The sequence below is a fragment of the Equus asinus genome, chromosome 15, assembly GCF_041296235.1.
Source record: "Equus asinus isolate D_3611 breed Donkey chromosome 15, EquAss-T2T_v2, whole genome shotgun sequence".
Classification (NCBI taxonomy): Eukaryota; Metazoa; Chordata; class Mammalia; order Perissodactyla; family Equidae; genus Equus; species Equus asinus.
In genome coordinates this window covers 24,044,752-24,068,181 of record NC_091804.1, presented here as the reverse complement: position 1 = coordinate 24,068,181, position 23,430 = coordinate 24,044,752, and the positions used below count along the sequence as shown (strand labels likewise).

Genomic DNA, 23,430 nt, shown 5'->3' with positions numbered 1-23,430 from the left:
AGTCTTCTAAATGTTATATAATTATTATATACAGAAACAGAACATGTTTTTTTCTGGTTTTAAATCATTAACTCTGTGCCAAATTCTTATTAAAGAGTAATTCGATAAAACAGTGGCTGAAACAGCATCTGCCTGACTTTAGTCTTGTGCTACTTGGGAATAAGAAATGCCACTGATAAACTAATATGAACTACAACAATTACAATTACTGTCCTCAAATAAAACATTTCAAAGCTGGATGCACAAGAATGCAGACAGAGAATTTGGGGCTAAGCTGTAGGCCTCAAAATAACAATCTCTACGGCAGGAAATGGTGGCTACACAGGCCAGAAGCAGTTAAGTGCAGTTCCTTTCAGAAGTGGAACCAGGGGGGCCAGCCCAGTGGCGCAGTGGTTAAGTTCACGCATTCCACTTCGGCGGCCCGTGGTTCATTGGTTCAGATCCCAGGCGCAGACCTACGCACCACTTGTCAAGCCATGCTGTGGCAGGTGTCCCACATATAGAGGAAGCTGGGCACGGATGTTAGCTCAGGGCCAGTCTTCCTCAGCAAAAAGAGGAGGATTGGTGGCAGATGTTAGCCCAGGGCTAATCTCAAGAAAAAAAAAAAAGAAGTGGAACCAGGGCAGGGATGAGAGGAAGAACTGGGGCAGCCCTAAGACAGAACCTGAACCTGTGGCTTCTACAGTCAGATACAGGCCTGCACATTACTGAAGGAGCTGCAGGCTCTCCTGGAAGACTGGTCTAGTGAATTTCTCTTACCTGAGCACAACTGTTCAATCTTTGTCAGATTCAACTGCAGAGACTCATTGATCCAGGCCAGCATGTCATGTCGACTTAGGTTATCACTGGTGACTGACGTTGAGTACACGTTCACTGCCATCTTCTACAGCACGTGAGGAAGAGAGAAGGGCTCGAGTTAGTAGGCATGTAAGGGAGAGCAGGCATTTCCTGGAGAGTCACCCAGAGCAGACCTACGGGAACACTCTATTTTTAAGTCTCTTCTTCCTCCCCAAGAGGCCAAATCATAGACACTAGGATTCCAGCCATGAGCCTGGATTTCCAGACACAAACATGACTTGGAATGAACTGCCCAACACCAGCCAGCCTGAAATTTAGGCCTCATTTTAATGTGACTGGTGTAAAGTTTTAAGCAACAAGACACTGAGTAAAGGGATAATTAAGTGCTTTCTGAAGGGAGGCTGATGCACAAACAAGAACGTCCCTGTCTAGAAAACATTAGCCCAAGCTTATCCACTGACAAAGCAAAATGTTTACAGCAGTTTTCTTCAGATGGTGGCCTTCTATTAATTTCTTTTTATGGTTTTCACCATTTTCCAAATTTTCTTTAAAGATTATATTGACTTTCATAATCAAAAAAGTAAATAAGCTTTTCAAATAACCTAAGTACCACAAAGGTAGTGGCAAACGACCTGGTAATGAAGAATCTTTGGTACTAATTCTCTGCTGAGCCACCTGGGGACCGGAGGGCATCTGAGGCCCTACTAAGCGCCAGAAGCTTCACAGGCGTTTATTTAAACTTGACAACTCTCTGCAAGGTTCACCCCATTCTCATTTTACAGATGAGGAAAGAGAGGCTCATCACAGAAGCCCTGGGAATTGGCAGCCAAGCCTGCCCAGCGCCATCAACCATTCTTTCCCTGAGCCTAGAAAATGCTGCCCCTCATCTTCTGCCAGGCCTTCAAATTCAAAACAACGAACACACAGAAACACACCAACCTTTTAAAATGCTATTAAATGTGGACGCCACCGTCATCCTCAGTCAACAAATGTTTACCGAGCACTGCACTAGGGCCCAAGAAACAGACAAGCAGGAGAGACCAGCTGCTACCCGTAGGGCCTTCACATGCTAATGGTGGAAGTCTGACGCTGACCAAATACACGGACAAATGTCATTTCATGTCGACCATTTAGGCAATGGGGGTGGTGGGAATGCGGTCAGGGAAAGCCTCTCTCTCAAGTTGCCGTTTGAGCTTAAGAACCAGAAGGAAGCAGCCACATGGAGATGGAAGGGTGGCAACAGCCCAGTGAGCAAGGGGAGAGCAGGAAGAGAAGAGGGAAAAGAAGTGAAGAAACCAGATCATGTCAGGCCTCTGCAGGCTATGGTAAAGAGTCTGGATTTTATTCTCTGACTGCTAAGGAGTCCACCGAGGGGATTTAAGTGGGGTAGAATCACACTCTCATTTGTTTGATAAAGATCACCCTGACTTCTGGTAGAAAGCAGACTATGGGAAGGGAAGCCTCAAGCAATATAAGATAAGGGCAGGCTACTCCAGATCTAAACGAAATTTCTGGGCAATTACCAAGAGGACACACAACCATAAAACACTGGATTTCTTTTTTCTTCTTCTTCTTCTTCTTCTTCCCCCCAAAGCCCCCTTGTACATAGTTGTATATTCTAGTTGTGAGTCTCTAGTTGTGCTACGTGGGACGCCGCCTCAGTGTGGCCTGATGAGTGGTGCCATGTCGGCACCCAGGATCCAAACCAGCAAAACCCTGGGCCGCCTCAGCGGAGCGCACGAACTTAACCACTTAGCCACCCGACCAGCCCCAAAACACTGGATTTCATAGTGACCTTGACACAATTTTCCTCACTTCATGAGACGTCAATATTACTAATGGCGGGGGGAACCTCAGAGCCAATCTGGAACCACGATGAGACCCCATGCTCTCTTGCGGCACTTCATTTTCTCCACCTAGTGCCTAGTGTATGAGCTGGTCTTCTCACTTCCCATGTCTCCTGCACTAGGCTGCTGCAAGCCCCAGGTCACAGAGCCACAGAATGTGGGCGCTGGAAGGGATGCAAATCTACCCATCCAATCCCTTTCATGAGCAGGGGTGACTGAGGTCTGGAGAGGGAAATGACATATCAATCAGGTCTGTGCCCTCAAATCCCCCACAGCACTTGTCACAGTGCCCTGCACACAGTGGGTGCTCAATAAATGCTTTTTTTAAGGTTGGCAGGACAGCATCAAAGAGATAAAAATGTCCCTATATAAACTTTTTTCAGACAGCAAACCATCAATATTCTTACATTTTTAAACTCAGATGATAAAACCACATTAGACAAGAAGCCAACAGAATTTAGCTCCTGACTCCACTGGGAAATTAATCCCTATGTTCCTACAGTACTTCATTCAAACCTCTACCATAGGAATTATCATACTGGATTGTCATTATGTCTTCATTTCTGAACCATTCCTGGACCAGATTTGGGCCAGGAGACAATTTGCTCTGTGCAAAGAGCTAAGGATTTCAAGCCAGGAGGACCTGGGTTTGAAGGTGATGCTGTCACACTCCTTAGTTGTATGACCTCGGGTAAGTTACTTAACTTCAATACACCTCAGTTACCTTAGAGTTAATGCCACAAAAGGATGAGGTGAGGTTTAAATGAGATAAGGTACATAAAATACTGGGCATGGTATCTGACGCATAATGAGTATTAAACAAACAAGGTCCAGGGCAGGGAGGAACCCTGTCTCATTCATCGTCCTATCTCCAGTGCCAGAAACAGTGCCCGAGACCTGCCACCATCATCTCCCAGGATCCACTGCCACAACCTTCAAATTAGTCTGTCTCAATCTGTTCTTACACAGCAGCCAGAAAGAATTTTCTGAATCACAAATTAGATCAAGTACCTCCCGTTTAAAAATCACTGAACAAATAAATGAAATGCACACTGTGTGCAAAATGCTATTATAAGGTACCAAGGAGAGACATCCACACAAAAGACACGGTCCCAGGCTGAGCACTTACAATCTACTTTGGCAACATCCACACACACACTGGGTACTGTGTGTGTCATGCTACCATAAAATGTAAGCAGCTGGTTAAGCCACGTGTGTCTCCTGACCACACCCCAGCCCAGAAAACGTTAATGGCCTTTCATCATCATGTAATTTAAAACTCTTTCATTAGCAATACATTAATACCTGGTCCCATGTGCTCCGTAAACTCTGCAGCCACTAAATACATAAGGGTAGGCACCCAGTGGATGTTCAATAAACATCCAATGACTCAATTAATTAGCTCTTCCAGGCAGTCAAAAGAGAGCCTAGTTCTCAGAGCTACAGTCAGCCACAGCTCACTCTTCCTCCCTAAGCATTCCATTGCCCGGCCTCAAAGGAAGACTCCAGAATCACCATGCAAACTTCGCCCTTAAAAGGCTCCTTGATCCAGGTTTCAACTGCCTTAGAAAAAGCTCCCCTTGCCTCCCCAGGTAACTCTTCTCCTTGAGCAGTTCTCCTAGCAGACTCCCAAGCCCCTTCTGATTCAATGCTGACTGATGAGCACCCTATTACTTTCAAGGCACCCTACTGCGCCCTATGGAAAGCGGGAGAGAGGCACCGCCAGAAAAAAAGCCACGTGACCCTGAGTAAACACCTTTCTGGATCACAAGTGGCTCACCTGTGAAAGGTGAACAGCACTCTCTTCTGCACAAGGCGGCGGTGAAGATTAAATGAGAATCCAACTGAAAACACTTCAGTGCACAGCACATCACGTCCTAAGCTTCCCTCTGCGCCGGAAACCATGCTAGGCATTCTGAAAGGCCACAACAGAGGGCGCGTGTGTATGAAAGGTGCTACCCAGCTCGACCTCAAGGAGGCGGGGTGTACAGAGAGTATATAACAGGTAAGTTAAGAGCCTCCACTCAGGAGTCAGAGATGTGTGTTCAGCCACTTGCTGAACATCACTTCACCACTCAAGAGTCTCGGGCCCCTCCTTTGTAAAATGAAGATGGTATCTCTTAGAGACAGCGATATCAAATCACATGATGCGGCACCAAGCACTTAACACAATGCCTGGCACACAGCAAGTTGCGAATCAGCAAATAGCTGCTATTATTATTACTACTCTTAGAGACAGCCCATCAGAGAGGGGGACTGCCGGGCTCGGCGCACCTTCCTTCAATGGGCCTCAGGATTCTCATCCCCAAATCCGGGCGGGGGCCACAGTCTGCCCTGCAGTACGACAAGACGGCTGTAAAGCAGGGACCGGAAAAGCACTGTTCACAGCATCCTGCTACATGCTCTTCCCAGCGGTTATGTGAAATTGTCTTGTCCACGTGCGTATTCATTCTTATTTCCTACCTGTCTCCCCACCACAATGAAGACGCCTGGACAGCAGGCCTTTCCCCTCCTGCTCCCGGGTGTCCCGCCAGCACTCAGCACAAGTGTCTAGCACTTAGAAGGCGCTCAACAAATACCCGGTGAAGAAAGGAAGGAGTCCACTGAGCGGGCTTACATTTTGCCATGCACCGCGATAAGAGCTTTCTGTACGTTGTATTATCATGGTCCCCATTCCACACACGAGGAAACTGGGGCCCAGAGAGGTTAAAGCACCTGCCCAAAGTCACACAGGAGGGAATCGAACCCAGGTCCGATTCCAAAACCGGAACTCTCAACCATGAGGCGACACCGCCTCTTACAGCAGGGCTCCCCAGAGCTCCCAGGACCCCCTCCAACCACACGCCCCTCCGCCCGGGCCCGGTCACACCGGGACCTCGCGCCACCGCTGTCCGGATTCTACACCGCAGCGGCGGCCCAGAAGCCCCCACGCCGCCGAGGGGCAGCCCCCACTTCCGGCCCAAGGCCCCGCCCCCGACAGAGCGGAGCGCGCGCCCCCCAGCGCAGCCCGCGCGCGCCGGGTCACGGCCCCGCCCTTCCCCCACCCAGCCCGAACAGCACCGCCGTGGGGAGCGGCCCGCGCCCCGCTCGCAGGGCCTGCCGGCGCCTGCGCGGCCCGAGGCCCACCCGGCCGGCCCCGGCCGCCGCTCCGTGCCCGCTAGCCAGCTCACCGGCTCTCGGTGGGACGGCGTCCACGGCCCGTGCCCGGCTCCGGTTCCGTCTTCGTCTCGTTCAAACCGTCCGACCCCGCCCGCGCGCCCGCGCGATGACCTCACACGCACCACCCCACCTCCCCACTACGCGCCGACGTAAAGGCTCGTCATCGCCCGCCGGCTCCTTTTATAGAGAGGGACTCAGCCGCGCGCCGGGGGCGGAGCCCGGTCCTTGATCGACAGCTGAGGCGCCCAAGGGGCGGGGCGCCGGCGGCCGGAGCAATACAGCCACGTGGTCCGCCGCAGCCAATGAGATCCTGCATCGGGCCGTGTGTGACTCCGCCTAGAAGGCGGGATTCAGTTACACATTCTCCACCCCAGGAGCCAAAAAAAACTTGGTTTTACAATGAATTTCTGCAAAAATGGGTTATTGGATAATAAAGATACTTGATAGGCGCTTTGAGGAAAGATTTAAGTCACCTCAGAGATACATTCTGTGACCACCCTCTAATCTCATCATCTATTTATTTTCCTCTGGGTTCCTTATGAAGTCATCTCGTCTATTTGTTTAGGCCTTTATTGTCTGCCTTTCCGTAAATTCCACGAAAGCAAAGATCTCCACAGTCCTGTTCTCGGCTGTGTCCCAGTGCCTGACACATAGGCTCTTAATAGAGACTTGCTAAAAGGATGAATTACACCCACTTTACAAAAGAGGAAACTGAGGCTCAGAGAGGCCGATTGACTTGTCCAGCATCAGAGGCTGATCCACGTTTCCAGCTGGTTTCTTTGTTTTGATATCATTTATTCATGTGTTCAACAGATATTTATTTTCCCTGATCAATCAGGCCCTAGGGCTTTGATGGTGAGCGAAAACCAGACACAGCCTCTGAGGTCTTTAAGTTTTCACTCTAACAGGGGAGGCAGAGGACAGAATTAATGACACAAATCGCTGTTTAATCACAAACCAGACTTTGTGCTAGGCAGGAGCGGTATGCGGCAGGGGTGAGGGCACCTGGGTTGCATGGAGTGGGTCCTGGAGGCCCCTTCTGGGTCAGGTCTCACCCAGTTAGCTGCTGAAGCCCGGGCAGATGTTCAGGGAAGAATGGGGTGGGGAGCTTGGGCAGGAGCTGTTTATCAGCCGGTCTGGAGGCATTTCAATTTTATAACCACCTGTACTGCTGGTTGTCTCTCTGGTATGTAGAGCTCCCAGAGTTCATCACAAGGAGTGATGACCGCACCTGAGCAGTGTGGGAAGGGCTTCCCGGAGACGATACTTGCCCTAAAAGATGAGATGTTAACCCAGCAAAGGGGTTGGGGTAGGAAAAAGCAAACAGGAGGAAACGGCAAAGAGCCCTGTAACCAAATGATTTGAGAAATAGTAGTAATTAGCCTTATAGTGAATTGATAGGAAGCATGGATCATCGAGTAAAGATAAATATTCTTAAGTGCTTTGGAGCAACGTGTGTTACCCCCATTTTATACGGGAGAACATTAAGTTCCCAAGAAGCTAAGCAAATTTCATGAGTAGCAAAGCCAGCAGGTCTGGGTTCAGATCTTCACTCTGCTAAGAGTTAGAATTAAATGAGATGTGTGTGAAGTTCTTAGACTGCTCCTAGCGCATAGGATGTGCTCAATAAATGTTAGTGATTTCTGAGTCCCTTTCAATTGGTGTCAACATTCAATTAATGTCAATTAATTGTTGTCAGCATTACCTAAAGGCCCTTTTGGATTGAGGGGAGGACATTAGTGTTAGGGATGAGATCAGTGGAGAAAGCCAAGTCAAGAAGAGCCTCAAGTGCCCGACTAGAGCTTGGACCTGGTTCTGCAGACACAGGGCATCACAGGAGGTTTCTGAGTAAGGGCCTCCAAAGTAAAACTCATCTACCCTCCCAGGAGACAGTGGCCAAAGAGATGAGAGAGGGGCACGTGACCTGCTCAGCGTCCACTCTCCTCCCTGAGGAGGGGGCTATCCAAGCTATTCTTGGTCCAATTAAGCCTTGACTGCAACAGGCCAGAGAGCAGAAAGAAAAAAGAATTTCCATCTAGCAGGAGAAATAGCTTCAGGGACTTTCATATGAGCCTTTAAGGAACTGTTTTAGTATGTACAGTAATCTCATTTTCACAGACAGAAATTGTTGAGTCTCCTCTCCAAAAGCAAAAAACTATGACTTTAAAGCCTGAGTTTTCCAATTGTATGATAAATTTATGGAACTAAAAAATGGTGTTGGGAGGTCTCAGCCACTTGGAGGACCTCACAAGCTCATGGAGCAGACACTTACAAAAGAAAGAACTTATAATACAGAGTGCTCTGTGCTGATAGATTCTTCTGTCCCCCACAGGGACGGAGCATGCAGATGAGGGAATGGCTCCTAATCCCACCCAGAATGGGGGCAAAGAAGGTTTCCTGGATATTAGTGAGAACTGGAGGACCGGTCTGGGAAAGGGGAGAAGGCTAATCCAGGCAGAGGACAGCATGTGCAGAGACTCAGAGTATGCAGAAACCACCTCCAGTAATGCCTGCCTCTGTTTTCTTTCCGCAATGCCAAGACCTCAGGATGAAGCAAAGCTCAGAGAGCACAGGTAGGTTATAAGACCGGAGGCACCAGGATTTCTGCACTGCTCTGTTTGTGTATTTCACAATTAGTTAAAAGTTGTAAAAATCAAAAATAACCAAGTGTAATGTGTGATTCTGGAATAGATACTGGACCACAAAAATATATATATTTATTTTCCTTCCTCTGTAAAGACGCTATTGGAGCAATTGGCAAAATCTAAATAAGGTCTACAGACTAGATAAAGAAGTGAATAAACATTCATTTCCTGACTGTGATAAATGTACTGTAGTTATATAAGAGAGCGTTCTGGTTTTTAGGAAATACACACTGCGGGATTTAATGGTAGAGAGATGTCTGCAACTTACTCTCAAATGGTTCAGAAACAAATAATATTAATACAGAGAGGATGACAAAACAAATGTGGCAAAATGTTAATATTTAGAAAATTTGGGTGATGGATATTTAGGAATTCTTTGTACTATTCTTGTATCTTCTGTAAATCTGAAATTATTTTAAAATAAAAAAAAATTTTAAGAAATAAATAAGGTTAAACAGAAAGAAGGAAGGAAAGAAGGCAGAAAGGAAGGAGGGAGGGAGGGAAGGAAGGTAGGCTGGAAGAAAGGAGGAAGGAAGGCAGGCAAACTGTAGCCCAAACAAAACACACACACACAAACCCAAAAAGTAAATAGATGTAGGTGAGGCCAAGGAGAAATAGTAGTAGACTGGCTTCACACAACAGATTCCAACTCACAACTCCTTTACCACGGGCTGTGTGGCCTTGGCTATGCTATGGGACCTCTCTGAGTCTCACTTCTCTTACCTAAAATCCTGGTTAGTTACAGCCTCACATCAGGGTTGCCAGGAGAGTTCTCTAACAGTAACAAACAAGCAGCTGCTGGTCACTCAGCACTACCCAAAAGCACTCTTCCACGTGCTTCACGAACACTGAAATCACTTGATCCACACAGCCTATGAGGTTGATATTATCATCTGTTTTACAGTTGGGTAAACTGAGGCATGGGAAGGCTATGGAGCACACCCAAGGTCACAAGTTAGGAGGAGGTGAAGCCAAGAACAGCACCCAGGCTGGCTGCAGAGAGGAATCAAGGACCAAGTGCAGACCTCAAGAAGCAGCTGGCTGGAAAACCAGAGGGACTGAGGTTGGATAGCAGACCCTGTCTGTCTGGTGGTGACCCCCCACCAAATAGCTATGGAACTGTCCAGAGACCAGTCTCTGCACCCCCAGGCAAGATCCCTTCCACAGGCCTCTAGGGTGGAGGATGCCAAAGCCACCCCCATCCACTCTCCCCAGCATCTCCCAACATGTGAGGGCCGTGATGGACACGAGTTCCACACCAGATGCTGCTGTTGCTACAGTCAGTATCAGTCAGCCCAGCTCCTGTGCAACAACCTGGGGGAATATTGCTGTCCTTCCTTTTTAATACTTCATTAATACATTAATAAATATTTGATGTTACCCTCGCTACCAGCACCCAGTCATTAATGTTGCATTGATCAATGGCTTTCGTTATCACAATGCCATCCAATACATTTGAGGGCTTACTGCACACCAGACACCAGGCTTTACCCAGACGGTGCCTGTGAACACTCAGAGCCCTAGGAAGTAGGTAGGATTTGTGATCTCCACCCCAAGAGTCACCTGCCCAAAGTGACATGGCAACATGCTAGACCCCAGATACAGCCCCAAGCCACTGCTTAAAAGGCCTACGTGTGGCACAAACTCCAAACCCATCCCCCCAGATCGAAACATTCATCATGCTGTCCCCTTGCCACCAAGCCTGGGATCACTCAGCTCAGAACCTGGGCATCTTGAGAAAACACATTAAAAAACTGCTCCGAGAGCTCCTCCAAGGCCTCCCCTAGCAGGGCCCAGGAGCAGGCAGGACACCCAAGGGCCTCTCACCTGGAGGGCTAGTCCATCTCCTCTCTTAGGGTTTCGAGGCCGGGGCTGTTTATTTCGCTTCATCCTGTCCTGGCATTTGGTGCAGCACTGTACACAAGATGGCTTCACAGGGCTGCCAAGGCCCCTGGGTCTCAACGCCTCAGAGAGGAGCGCCAGCCCAGCACGCTAATTGCCAATTGTCTCACCATGGCAACTCACACCTGGGCTGTTCTAGCCCAGCTGCACCTGAAAACAGTTGGTTTCTCATCCTCCACTGCAACTCCAGACCAGACCCTTTAGGAACTTGACCTTATTGAGGCACCCAACTATAATCATGGAGGTGGCCATGGTTGTGACCTCTCTTACATGAGGAAACTGAGCGGCTCAGAGAGGTGCCAAGTCCAACTACTGCTCAACTGATGCTCTGTACACCTCGTTTACACACCCTTCGCCCTCTGCACACACCAGCTGACCAATATTAACCTCTGAAGAGGTGTTGAAATCTTCATCGGCTCCTTTTCCCTGACCAAAGGACAGAAGTAGTGAGACGTGAGGATTAGGGCACCTTGGGCTCTGGGCTTGGGACGCTGTGGCTGGGTGCCCCCAGGTAAACTTTCAGATGTTACTACTGAAGGGAGTTGCAACAGGTACACACTCTAGCCAAAGAAGTGAGGCCACAGGCAGCTATGTTAGAATCACGGGGCCACTCCCAACCAATCTCACTGGGGCCAAGTGCCCTTGCTGAACGTGGCTGAACCGCTCCACAACTTGGGGGCAGTGGAGCAGGGCAATTCCACAAAGCCACCAGGAACTGGGAGAAATCAGCCCTGGGATTCTTGCGTCATTAATCACCTTGATGAGCTACCCAAGAGCTGTAAGAAATAGTCTTGAGATGACTGTTCCAGACATCAAGCGTTTAACTAATCACTCTAGTCACTTGTATTAGGAACCAAGGTTTAGAAACCCATTCACTAGGCCAGTGTGGTCCCTGGAGCAGCAGCATGGAATTCACAAGCTCCACTCTAGACTTAATGAATCAGAAACTCTGGAGGCAGGGCCCAGAAATCTCTGCTTTCCCAAGCCTCCCAAAGGATGTTGATACACTGGAGGGTGGGGACCAGGGCGCTAGACCACAAGCTCCACATCTGCTTTTGGAGTCACCACGGGATTCCTGCACTGTGCTTGTTGTATGAATGACCTACTTAAACCACACATCGTTCCACCGTAACCAGGCCCTCCCATGACCCACCCATCTGACCTGCAAAAGAACAGAAGGGACGCCAGACTGTTATAGAGAAATACTGATTTTAATTCAACATAAGGTAAACTCTAGGCATTCATCATCTTTCAGCCTAAAAATTAGCAAAACTGTTGAAACAAGGCACAATTTTTCCCCATACTTGTTACGTGGCTCCAGTTACAAAAAAAAATTATGAAAATGTTAAAACATAAAAATAGAAGTCTGAGATTCTTTTAAAAAAAAAGTATATAAAAAAACTCCCACAAAACCTGTCAACGTCATTCCTTAGTCTACAAAATAGCACCAGTAAGAAGAGTAAAAGGTGTTAAAAACCATTACGACAGCATTTCTGAAATGCAGCTTGTCCGACCTCCCATTCCCCGTAAAAAATGACTTATCATGGAATAAAAAAGGACTTAAAAACCTCTGGAGGGAGGGTCGAGCTTTTTTTATTGTAGTTTCCCCCTGCAATCTCTTAGATGAGGGGAAAGTGAGAGGAATGTGCTTCTGCCCCTGGCTGTCACTGCTTCTGAGTTTAGAAAAAGGCTGAGGAATTAGGGTGTCGTGCTTCTCATCTGGGGACATGTGCCTGCCAAGTAGTCTGGAGGGTAAATTGGGGGGGTCGGGGAGGGGTCTTACCTAAGCCTCCTCCTTCACTCCCCTCATATAGGGAATAGGAAGATAGTGAGAAGCTACACCTGTCTACATAATATGGCAGCTTATATAACCCAGCCCACCCCTTCCTGAGCTCCCCGGAGGGTTCCATTGCAGTCGCTGGGAGGGACTTAGCTAAGGGTGGCCCTGCCCCTGGGTTTGTGGGGAAAAAAGTAGCCCTGAATGTGATGATGATGTCATCCCTGCTGAAATCATCATCATTGTGGAAAATACTCTAAATGGGCCCCAACATCGCATCCCAGCCCTTTATACTGAGGCTGGGGGACGTGCCGGGGGAAATTCACGAAAGACATAAACATCATTTCCTCTTCTGCTAGCCCTAGAAAAAAACATCCTGGGCCCTTAAAATGTCCCTTAGCTACACGTCTACCACTGCATGCTCCTGGAAACAAGGAGCTGCAGACATTTAAAAATATTAAAGTCTTGCAACAACTGGCTTGGGTGATTTTTCAGCATTGACCTGAGTATTGGAGAGCTGTCGGCACTGTGGTTTTGGTATCTTAGCCATCATTTCTCTGAGCCATGAACCCAGGAGGGAAAAAAAGCCATCTTACTACCTACTTCAAGTTTTAAAAGTTTTCAGAGAAGACAAAATGAGCACCGTTGTTCGGCCGCTCCCAGCGGCCAGGTCTGAATTGTGCATGAAGAGGTGGCACCTAGGGCTCCCCTGCCAGGAGGGGATCAGGTGGCTCTGCTCCCGCCGAGGTACGCAGTGTGACCCCACACAGCTGAGCTGAGGAGAGGCAGAGCTCGGGCTGCACCTCCTGGGTCCTGGCTCTGCCCCACAAGCCCCAGAGCCCCAGTGCGCCTGGGGAACTATTCACAAGCAAAGTAGTCCTTCAGGGGGGCGAAGAGGTGTCGGATGACAGGCACACTCCAGGACCTCCCCAGCAGCTTCTGGCGGGCACCACGGCCCATGTTGGACACATCCGTGTAGTGTACGGGAAAGCCGAAGATCCTGGGGAGGCACCAGAGTAAAAAGACAGGGAGTCAGAAATGCCCCCAGCAGCTTGCTTAGCACCTCCGGGAGATCCTCACCATGACCAACAGGACGCCGCTCTCTCTGCCCTCTGTCCCATCCCTTCCATCAGGCCCACTGGGCCTTTACATGAGCCCTCTCGACCCCCAGAGGTCAGATCCACCTGTTCTTCAGAACACAGAGGATTGTCCTAAGGGCACGGTCCCTCAATGAGAGTGTCTGTTTAGTGCATCCCCAGCACTAGCACTGTGGTCCTAGCATATAGCTGGTGATCAGTGGACTTTCCTCAAATGAATGAATGAATGAATGAATGCTAAGACAGACAGCCAGCAGACAGACGTGTATCTGTCTTCAAACCACAAGATGAGAGAAGTTAGGCAATTTCCTTAATAAAGAATGAGGACACTTGCAAAAATGGACCTCATTTTCAATTATCAGGTGGTCAGGTAATTTACCATGAACACACTCAAACATCCTGTGTTTTCCTTCCCTCTTCAAACCCAATTGCTGGATCAAGGGCCAAGCTTGACTTGATGGCAGATGGCAACCAAATACACCAAGCGTCTGCTCTATGGGATTCTACCAAGTCTGCTAAGAGGCTTCCCGACACACTGCATCTCCTTCTTCCCTGGGTTTACAACCTCATACTAAAAATCACACCAATGGGCCAATGGCCAAATGGGTGTTAAGAAACATGCCAACATTACAACACCTTTGGCCTGTCTTGCTTTGTCTACATAATGACAGCCGTCTGCACCAACCCCTGTATCCCAGATCTAGCCCAGCAATGTTAGGCTTGAGTCTTAAAATACAGAATTAACCACAATGTGAATGGGCAAAGTTACCCACCAGTTTCTTTGTACTAACCATAACTTACTTTTATACCAAGAAAACTATTGTTAAGTCAGAGGAAATAAACCTGGTTGTAGAACTGAAACATCTGCAATGAAAATACTCTAACAAATCTTTCAGGACACAACAGTAAGAACAAAATAAACAAGAAAGAAAAAAAATTGAAACCAGAACAGGAAAATTAAAATCTGAGAGGTGGTTCTTTGAATCAAAATAAACTACCAACTTAGCCAAATAATGAAAGAGGGAGAAGACAGACTGTAGCTAAGGAGGAATCAGCTTTAGAATGAGCAACTTGGCAGAAGGAATCTTCTGAGAAAGAGCAATGGCATGCTGGTGGGGTTTGCTTTAGCTGGTTCTTCATACATCCCAGCGTCCCAACACGTTGGGGCAGGCAAACATCAGGGCAGTGCAGCCAGCACAGACAGATGGTGCTGATGACTTCATGTTTCAGATTGCTCACCTCCACCACCCATTTCTGGAATGGCCAGGAAATAAGGACTGGCTCTGAAGAGGTGCCCCACTAACAGAGAAGGTCAGTGTGACCATGCAGAATGAGGACAAGCAGCTGCCCACTTGTGCGGCTGGCCTCCACCACATACTCTTCCCCTTTCTGTCTGTCTGCGGGGTTTCCCTCTCCACGTGCAGCCTTGCTCACCTTTCTAGCTCAGTGCACCACAAAACATCTTCTTTGCCATTCATGACAACAGGGAAAAGTTGGTTTTTCCCCTGTCTGATCGAGTTCGACTTGGTGGTTATTGTCTGTACTTTCTTTAACTGGAGAACAAAACGACATCATGGAGTGAGCACAGAAGGAAGGCTTCTGGGTCAGTCAAGGCTCAGAAGCACCTAGGGAAGGTGGAGGAGGGAGGGCAGGTGGGGGAGAGGGTGGCAGCCTGGGCTCACAGAGGGAATGAGAAAAAGAGTCTGAAGGACAAGAACATTATGTGCTTCCCACAAACGCCAAGAAGTTAATGAACAGGAAGACCCAGCCTCAAAGAGAACAAGAGATAAACAAAACAGTGACCATGAATGAGATCACAGGGGGACCAAGAAAACACCAGAGTTCTTGAACAGCAAGATTAAGCAAAAGTAAAAATCACCCAGATTATAGAGGATGGTCAACCAGGGTTCAAATGAGTGGAGTTTAGTTTGATTGTGAACATTGAGAATTAAGTTTATAGAGGTCTTAATATTATTATCTATGACTTAATAGTAGAGAATTTTTTTTTTTTGGCAAAAGTATAATTACTCACTTCTCACTGGGAGGACAAGCTGAAATTTTCTGTCTCTATGAAGGGGGCATTCACAATTAGAAAGGATAGTTGCCTTTTCTCAGTGATTATTTGTTTATCAAGAACCTCTCCTACTCTGTACTTGCAGATGGGACAGAACAATTATGTGGGGAAAGGCCCAGCACCAGGGAGCCACGTGGGGGGAGGGGCATGAACAAACTGTACATCAAGCCCCTGCTTGGAGGTCACCGAGTGCGTTTCCCAGAAGGCCATGGCACAGACCGTCGTTTGTGAGCACATCTTACCTTTGCTGTCCTATTGAACTCCAAGCAGTCCTGCAGCTCGAGTTTATCATTCTTTGATGCTATCACAGGCCTGGGAACAGCCAAAACCCATTATTTTCTACCATCTGTAAAGGGGCCTCGTCTAGGCACCTCCCAAAGTGGGAGTGAGGGTCTAAGGCTGCAAAATGTGCTCTGGCAAAGAACTTAGCAACACATATATGATGAAAATGATCCTGGCATGAGCACCAGCCTGTGCTGAAGCCAGGGACAGACTAGCCCCTTGAGGGGGCAGCCTGATGTCCAGGAATGAATGCTCCCCCTTCCCAAATTTTAATATTAGTCAAAGCCAGGCTCCCATTGAAGAGAGCAGGACAGGGGAAGCACACCAGAAGAGGAGTCTGGAGATGCCTACTGTCCGGGCCCCACCTCTCACTGGTAGAGTGATAACCTTGAGTGGTCATGGCCCCACTGCTCACTGGCTGAGTGATGACCTTGAGCAAGTCATGGCCCCACTGCTCACTAGCTTCATGTCTCAGGAGCTTGGATTATATCTTTTGGGTCTACTTGCTACACCTAGCACCCCAAAACCATGATTTGGTGGCTCACTGCTGGCGATGCTGCCTCAGGAGGCTTTAAGGACTCAATGAGTATAAATAGAGGGACAGGAAGTGGCTCCTTGAACACTAATTGCCCTTGTAACTTTCACCACTGAAACTTGCAAATGCAGAGAGGCAGACAGATGCCTGAGAAGGGGAAGAGATAGAACTTTAGAAACCAAAGTGCTTGAGCAGCTCCAGAGCAGAAACCAGCAAGAGCTCTGCATCAGAGCTGATAGACACCACAGCTACCCACTTCATGGCCCCCCGAAAAAAAAAATCAGACATAAGAATGGAAATGATGTCCACAAGAGGGGCCATTGAATCACAAAATGTCTCCCTGGACTCTCTCAGATTTCCTTGACCTCACCTTCTAGGATTCAAATGACACCCTATCCCCATTCCCAATTCTTCGGTGAACCCAAGAGAGCTGAGGGACCTGGAGGAAAAGGACACAGCACAGCCCTACCTTGTGTTGATTCTAGGATTGAGATCTAAACACACACTCAGGTTTTTCGCCTAAAGGCTGGATTTGGCTCTATGAGCTCTGGTTCACTTGAGTCACCCATGCCAGATCCCGGCAGAGCCCAGTAATAGCACTACAGCTCAGTTCTTATCACAACTCAGGCAGAAAACTTTGTGGCATCTTTGCTGACTCTTATTTTCATCTCATACTCCACATTCAAGACGGTCTATCTGCACATTCTGCAAGTCCTATCCTCCCATCACATTATCTAGAATCTTCTTCCTACTAAGTTCCACAGGACTCCCCAAGGTGCAAATGCCCTGGAGCCACCACTCACATTGTGTGTATGGATGGTATTTCCCAGGGCATAAAACAATAATTATAGTCTGCCCGCGTCCTCTGAACAACTGTCTCATTGACCCTCATCCTGTTATAGTCTACTCCACCAGAAACTACCATGAATCTAAGATACACTCAATGGCTTCAACCTCCTGTGAACTCCCATGCCAATGTAAATTTAAGTGGCACCATGACCCACAGGCCCCATATAACTTGGCCCATACCTCTGAGTTCTCTTTCCTCCTCTCTTAGTCACTCCCCAAAAAGGAAAACAGTTCTCTAAACTGAGCTGTGAATGCCCTGTCACTCCTTCCCCTCTTCCTTTGGCCTAGAGGGCTCTTCTCTCAAATAACTGCATGGCTCCTTTCCTTCATTTAGGGCTCTGCTAAAAGGAGAAGCTTTCCCATCAATGCTTCCAATGTCCTACTCCAGCCATGACCTTGAAATCATTGAATATCTTCTCTAATCACCCCCATTAGCATGTCAACTCCATGAGAGCCAAGACTGATGTCTATTGTGTTCGCTACTGCAATGGCACCACTTGTACCAGAGCCTGCCACAGTGTGAGAGTTCAAGTATTGAGTGAATGAGTCCATTCCATGCCAGACATGGACATTGCACCATTTGACTGGTTGATAAGCCAAATAAAAATGCAAGATACCCAAGAAAAATCCTCCAAGCTACTCTACTACCTTGTCACTTCTCTCTACATTTTGCTCAATGCTAGAGTTATTATGCTTCCAACAATTTCTTCCAAAGGAGAAATTTTTTAAGCTTAACTAATTTGCAAGTCTGGGATGTCACACTATCTCCAAATTTCTTATCTTAATTAGCAGGTTGTTCTCCCTGAAACATTAGATAATTAATCCTCAGCAATTTGCTTTCTGCCTTTCAATATGAAAGGACTGATGAAAAGTTGGGAAAAGCTGTTGGTTAAGAAAATCCAAAGGAGACAGGCCTTGGGCTACCAATTGTCATCTCAGCTTGTCGACCTGGTTGGTCACCACAGGCCCAGTCCAGGGGTCACTTCATCTCAGGGGCAGGGAGAAAGACATGTCTAACAATCTTATTCCGTTTGCCAAGATGACAGCAACTAGGAGAAGAGGTGGGGTATAGAGGCATCAGCATCCTGGGCTTGGAGAAGACTGTCAGTCTGGTCAAGCACATGGCCCTTTTGAGAAACAGGCCCAAGGGCCGAGTAGGAACAAGTCAGAGTAGACTGAGGAATCCTGGCCTGAGATTCCCAGGTTGTTGCTGTCATCCTAACAGGTATCAACCCTCAACACCAGGGATTGATCTGAAGCCCAGGGTATGGCCATTTCTCAGCAGAACCAGCTTTTTCTAGAAGGCTCGAATATGACGGTCTCACAACAGTCGACAGCCAGGGATCACACCCTTAGCCGCCTTTAACTTGGCTGTTACCTGGCCTACTCAGAGCCCCCTGTTACCTGTTCATCCCAGGCAGGTTGCCCCAGAAGTATCGGGCCCTGTGAGCAGCAGACACTTTGATGGCATCGATCATCACTGGGTTACACTGTGGGGAGAGAGAAGGCAGCTGCTGGGAGCCTATGTCAGAGTTAAGGTGGGAGCCAGTGCAGGGCTTGACCTAGGGGGTGAAAGGACTGTGCCCCCCAGCTGTGGAGAAGACACAGCTCCTGCCAGCCAGGGGACAGACAAATTCCCATCAAGAATCTGACTGATGGACATAGCTAGTGTCCTTATATTAATGGTGGGGAAAGAGACCAGATATGACCTGCAGGTTCTGAGAGAGGGTATGCCCTGGGACACGCCAGATTACAGAATGTGCTCTGTAGAGGTGGCAAAAGCAGCTCGCAACTGAAATCTGGCAATCAAGGTCTTGGCTGTAGAAATGCAGTGTTGGCAATCCATGGCTTGTGCCACCACCAGCCAGGTTGACACAGCAGGAAGGAACTAGCCAGTCCTATAATCTCTTTAGCAGAACTGAAGCTGTAAAGTATTGGGGAAAATTAAAGGAGTTAAGCACATAAAAAGTATTTACTAACATACTTGATGCCTATTAAGCATCATAAGGTAGATAATTAACTTGCCTGTGGCCCCTAAAACAGCAGTTCTCAGAACAAGGATGAGTAAAAATTTTAGTCAAATCTAATGGGGCCTCCAAAAGTAGATGGTTTCATCAGCTCTGACTTCAAAGGGTTCAGGGTAAGGTTAGAGATCACGTATTTTCCACGTACTCAAGAGAACCAACCCATCTGATTCCACTACCCTTGGATCTAGGCACATCTTCCTTCAAGAACCCAGAAATCATTCCCGACATTGGAAACACCCACCAAGCCCCAATGCCAGAAGGGCCTTCCACACCCATCTTGTCTTGAAAATCAGGACCCTAGGTCACCTACCTCCAGGAACCGAGAGATGTCCCTCTTGTCACCGACCTTCATGGCTACCACATTCTCAAACATCCAGAAGAATGGCCGGTCATCACCCTCCTTGGGTCGTGAGTAATTCAGCAGATGGTAGAACTCAAAGAAAAGTCGGCCTGTGCCCTCTGAGCCCACAAAAGAAGACAGCAGAGACAGAAAGTTCAGACTTTTCAGTCCACCCTTCCATACTCAGACCAATGGGCTCCCAACGCTCACCAACTAAGGCTAATAATACACTACGGTTCTTCCACTTGCAGTCGTCTGGAATGACTAAGGACACAGCCATCAGCAGGGCAATATTTATTAGTATCTCTGGGGACTGAGGATACACAATGGGGCAGGGATAGAGGCAAGAGGTAAGGCTGGCCAGAAACAAACAGCTCCTTCTCAGGCCATTCCTCCGGGACCACACTCAGGTGACATAGGGTCCCTTGGGGCCACCAGAAAGAAGAGATGCTCACCATAGAGGCCTTTCCTGGCAGGGTTCACATTGGAGAGATCATTGCACGGACTTCCACCAATCACCAAGTCAAAGGGGCCCCATTCTTCGATCTGTGAGAGAACAAGTCACTCTTAGGGGAGGGGTGGGCAGTGGAATGGAGGGCCGGACAGCCTAGGTTCCAGGTAACCTGTCAAGAACACCCATCTCTAGAATCCTGCTTAGACACTTGTCTGTTAACTCCACTTCTGACCCAAGAAATCCTAATGCTCCAGATTCCCTAAGATCTGAATGATTTCCAAACTGTGGGTCTTGGTGTGACAAAGCCTGGTGTGACCACAGGTTCTCTTCTCCCACAACTCTGGGCATACGAAAGGGGAGTGTGAGGATATCTGGGACTCAGGGGGCGAAGAGCAGGAGGTGCTGCAGAGCCCAGCAGGGCAGAGGCTGGCCTCACGTTTCTCTTCGTGATGTTCCTGACGTCATTCACATATTTGATACTGCCTTCATGCTTAACGGTTCCAACTGCGATAGACTCTTCACACACTTCTGAGGCGACATACTTCTCCACTTTGATGCCCAATTCTTTGAGGACCAAGTACCCTGTGTGGGGTTAGGGAGACAGAAAATGTACCCAGGGTCATCCTACCCATGGCTCCTCCCTCCAGTGATTCTAAGTCATCGCCAGAGCTCAGACCAGACCTAGCAAGGACATGGTAGTCCTCAAGTGAACGCTGGCAGATGGCACAGAAAATGCCTACTGGCCATACTAGGCTCTCTGGAGTGAGGAGTTTTGTGAAGAAAATATTTATCAGGTACAGCACAGTGGCAGGATCTATTAAACCTGCCAGGTACATGACCAAGTCCCAGCATGTACCACCCCAGCACAGTTAAACACAGACACACAGACAGGGACCTTCACCAAAACCATGTTTAGAAAAGAAATTCATGGTCTGGGAGCAATGGCCAAGGCTCCATCCTAGTATGGGTTACCTGTGTCGACACAAATAGGTCTTTAGGACCCAACAAAGTGGTGAAAACAAGCAGCTGGCAATGACCTGGAGGGCCATTAAAAGCTGTCAATGTTTTTGGCAGGTGGACACCATGTACACACATAAGTACAAATGATGCTAAGTGCAGAACAGCTCATTTCCATTGCTTCCTGCTCTGGTAAAACAAATGTATTCCTAATAGCTGAGGGCAAGTTTGAGGATTCGCCGAGTTGCATCAGGCAAAGCCCCGGGGGCACCACACATGTTGGCTATGCTTATTCCACACCTGGGTGAATGGAAGGGATGATTGGAGATATTAGTAGGAAGAGTTGCCTAATCAATCTCCAATATATCTATGCTTATGGAATGAAAAATAATTTTCCAACAGACCTAGACACATAATAAAAAATGCAACAGCTAAGACATACATGGCTTTAAAAAGGACCAAACGAGGGCCAAGTGGGTGAAATAGTGGAGAGGTTTAAGGAGAGAAACAAGAGCCAGTGGTGTTCTCAGAACAGGTCCCAGTGATGTTTCGTGGCACTGAAGACAGACCCCGGGACCAGGTGAGTCTCCCAAGGTGAACTCCAAACTCACCTGTGGCGATTCCATCAAACAGGGACAAGACTCGAATGGGTCGCCTTCGGGCTGCAGGAATCGCAGGGTATAACTTGGGGGCTTCCTGCCAGGTTAAAGAAGGAGGTCATGGAGGTCAAGGTGCAGGTGGAAGGCTCAACCTCTGGGGAGGTGAGGGCTGACCTTCCTCTGAAGGATTCAAACCCTGCCCTTCCCTATTTCTTAGCTGAGACCCCTTCAGGAGCTTTGGCACAGAATGGCCGTTCCACCCTTAGACATGAAACACAGGTGAGACTCTGATACAGATGCACAGACAAGAAGACACGTACAGGAGTGACCTGGGGCCTCCCTCACAGATCTGTAGAATGGAGCCCAGAAAAATCCACTCCCACTAAAACAGTAGTAAGTCACAGGCTGCCCTCCGCTCTTCAGTTCTGCTAACTCAGAAGCCTTGGTTAGATCTACAACCATTTCTCATCAGGCCCCTGAAAGTTCACAACGAGAGGCCAAGAAGGAAGGGAGGAAGAGACACAGGACAAGCCTGAGAATTGTACAGAAGATGTGTCAACTAGCCGGGTCCCTTGAGTCTGAGGCTCGCAGATGCTCATTTATACAATGGATCTTTCCATGGACTCTGTCCAACCAGCTTCTGGGGTGTTGCAGACCCCTGAAGCCCTGGGATGCTTACGTATTCCAGCCCGGTGTCGCTGGTGAAGAAGGCCTGTAGGCGCACGTTCCAGTCCTTGCGGCGCCGCAGGACACCGTGGCAGCGCTGCGGGAGGCACATGTAGCAGCTCCAAGGCTCCTGCAGCTTGGCATGCACCGCCGTGCCTGAGCCCACCAGCACCTCCAGACACTCCACGCAGAAGCACCTACGCCAGGTGGGGGCAGGGAAGGGACGCCTTCGTCATTGCGCAGCTCTCCTGCATATCCCCCTTCCCCAGGGAGAGGGCACCCACTGCCTAATGCCTCCTCGAAGCCCCAGCTGCTCTGCCCCCTGGGCTGGAGAGGCCTACAGTGTAGTTTGGGGCACACGAACCTCTTCCTCAGATACCTGTGCATCCCCAGCTCAGTGGCTCTGCACAGAAGAGCTCCCCAAACCCCCAGAATTGCCAGTCTCCAGGGAGACTTCCCACCTCGTTCTCCACTCAGAACTAACTGTCTGAAGCCCATCCCTACACTCCTGTTCCACTTCGGACATGAGCATCGCAGCCCCTGCAGAATACCAACTCTGGGCCCTGTTAAGTCAATTAGGCTCCATGTCCCTGTGCCAGAGACTCCTTCGGGCTGCAGGAATCCCGAGGTCTGGCTTGGGAGCCCGGGGGCCCAGCTGCCATCTCACCCGCGGGGCTCTAAGCTCACCGGCAGCAGCTCGTGTTGCTGCAGAGCAGTAGCTCGCGGCCCTCGCAGCACACTGTGCAGTAGGACTGATAGCCGTCGTCGTCGTACATGTAGAAGAGCTCGAGGAACCGGTCCTGGCAGCCAGAGAGAAACGCCCGTGAAATCGGAGAACAGGGACCGCCAGGCCCCGCTTGCTCGCTGGCTGAGGCCCTAGGATGCAGCCACAGAACAAGTCACCGGTGGCTTGCTGCCCTGTGCAGGACAACTGACCGGGGTCTGGGTGGCACTGCAGACAGCCTCCTCTGCTGCAGCACCACTGCCCCCTGTGAAGGGGGCAGCCCCAGGAGGGCCTCACTAGAGCCCTCCCTGATGCTCACACACCTGGGCTTTCTCCTGGGGATGGACAGGGAAGCCGTGAGGAAAGGAGCAGGGCATCTGGGGTGGGGCGGGACTTACCCGGCACGTCTGGCAGAGTCCACCCTCAAAGAGAGGGTGGAAGGACACGGGGTTTTTCCTACCACAGGACAAACAGCTATCTGTAAGAAAGGCAGAGAGGCAGCTTGTGGCCATCACGGCCCCAACACCAGCTGCTGAAGCCTTGGGTCTAACTATTCTTGAACATTTACTCCACGCTAATGCCAAGGATTCTTCATGCTTTGTTCCTTTCAACAGGGCTTCAAAGTTGCACTGTCTCCATTCCAGAGGTCAGGAAAGGCCAGTACAACAGCCCTGAGGAGAAGGTACCACAAGACAGGC

At 48.9% G+C, this 23,430-nt stretch overlaps 2 protein-coding genes across 12 annotated transcripts in view; both read right to left on the bottom strand.

The window, feature by feature from the left end:
- Positions 1-6,051, bottom strand: part of MAPRE1 (microtubule associated protein RP/EB family member 1) — a 28,118-nt gene extending 22,067 nt beyond the window's left edge. The window contains exons 1-2 of one of the 2 annotated variants that reach the window (XM_014845079.3): positions 5,816-6,051; positions 760-883 (exon numbers count right to left, since the gene is read on the bottom strand). In XM_014845079.3, the coding sequence (XP_014700565.1) occupies positions 760-880 (121 nt within the window). In that variant the 5' untranslated portion in view covers positions 881-883; positions 5,816-6,051. The remainder of the gene's footprint in view (positions 1-759; positions 884-5,815) is intronic. The other variant, XM_070485746.1, reaches the window with a different exon arrangement.
- A 5,494-nt stretch (positions 6,052-11,545) lies between these two features.
- DNMT3B (DNA methyltransferase 3 beta) overlaps positions 11,546-23,430 on the bottom strand; it is a 38,821-nt gene continuing 26,936 nt past the window's right edge. For 4 of the 10 annotated variants that reach the window (XM_014845071.3, XM_070485741.1, XM_044748232.2 and 1 more), the window contains 9 exons: positions 23,131-23,210; positions 22,696-22,808; positions 22,022-22,205; positions 21,355-21,439; positions 20,223-20,368; positions 19,788-19,878; positions 19,303-19,451; positions 18,370-18,455; positions 11,546-13,128 (listed from right to left, as the gene is read on the bottom strand). In XM_014845071.3, the coding sequence (XP_014700557.1) occupies positions 12,987-13,128; positions 18,370-18,455; positions 19,303-19,451; positions 19,788-19,878; positions 20,223-20,368; positions 21,355-21,439; positions 22,022-22,205; positions 22,696-22,808; positions 23,131-23,210 (1,076 nt within the window). In that variant the 3' untranslated portion in view covers positions 11,546-12,986. Of the gene's footprint in view, positions 13,129-14,659; positions 14,779-15,541; positions 15,612-18,369; positions 18,456-19,302; positions 19,452-19,787; positions 19,879-20,222; positions 20,369-21,354; positions 21,440-22,021; positions 22,206-22,695; positions 22,809-23,130; positions 23,211-23,430 lie in introns of all 10 variants that reach the window. The other 6 variants (XM_044748229.2, XM_070485739.1, XM_044748230.2 and 3 more) reach the window with 3 other exon arrangements.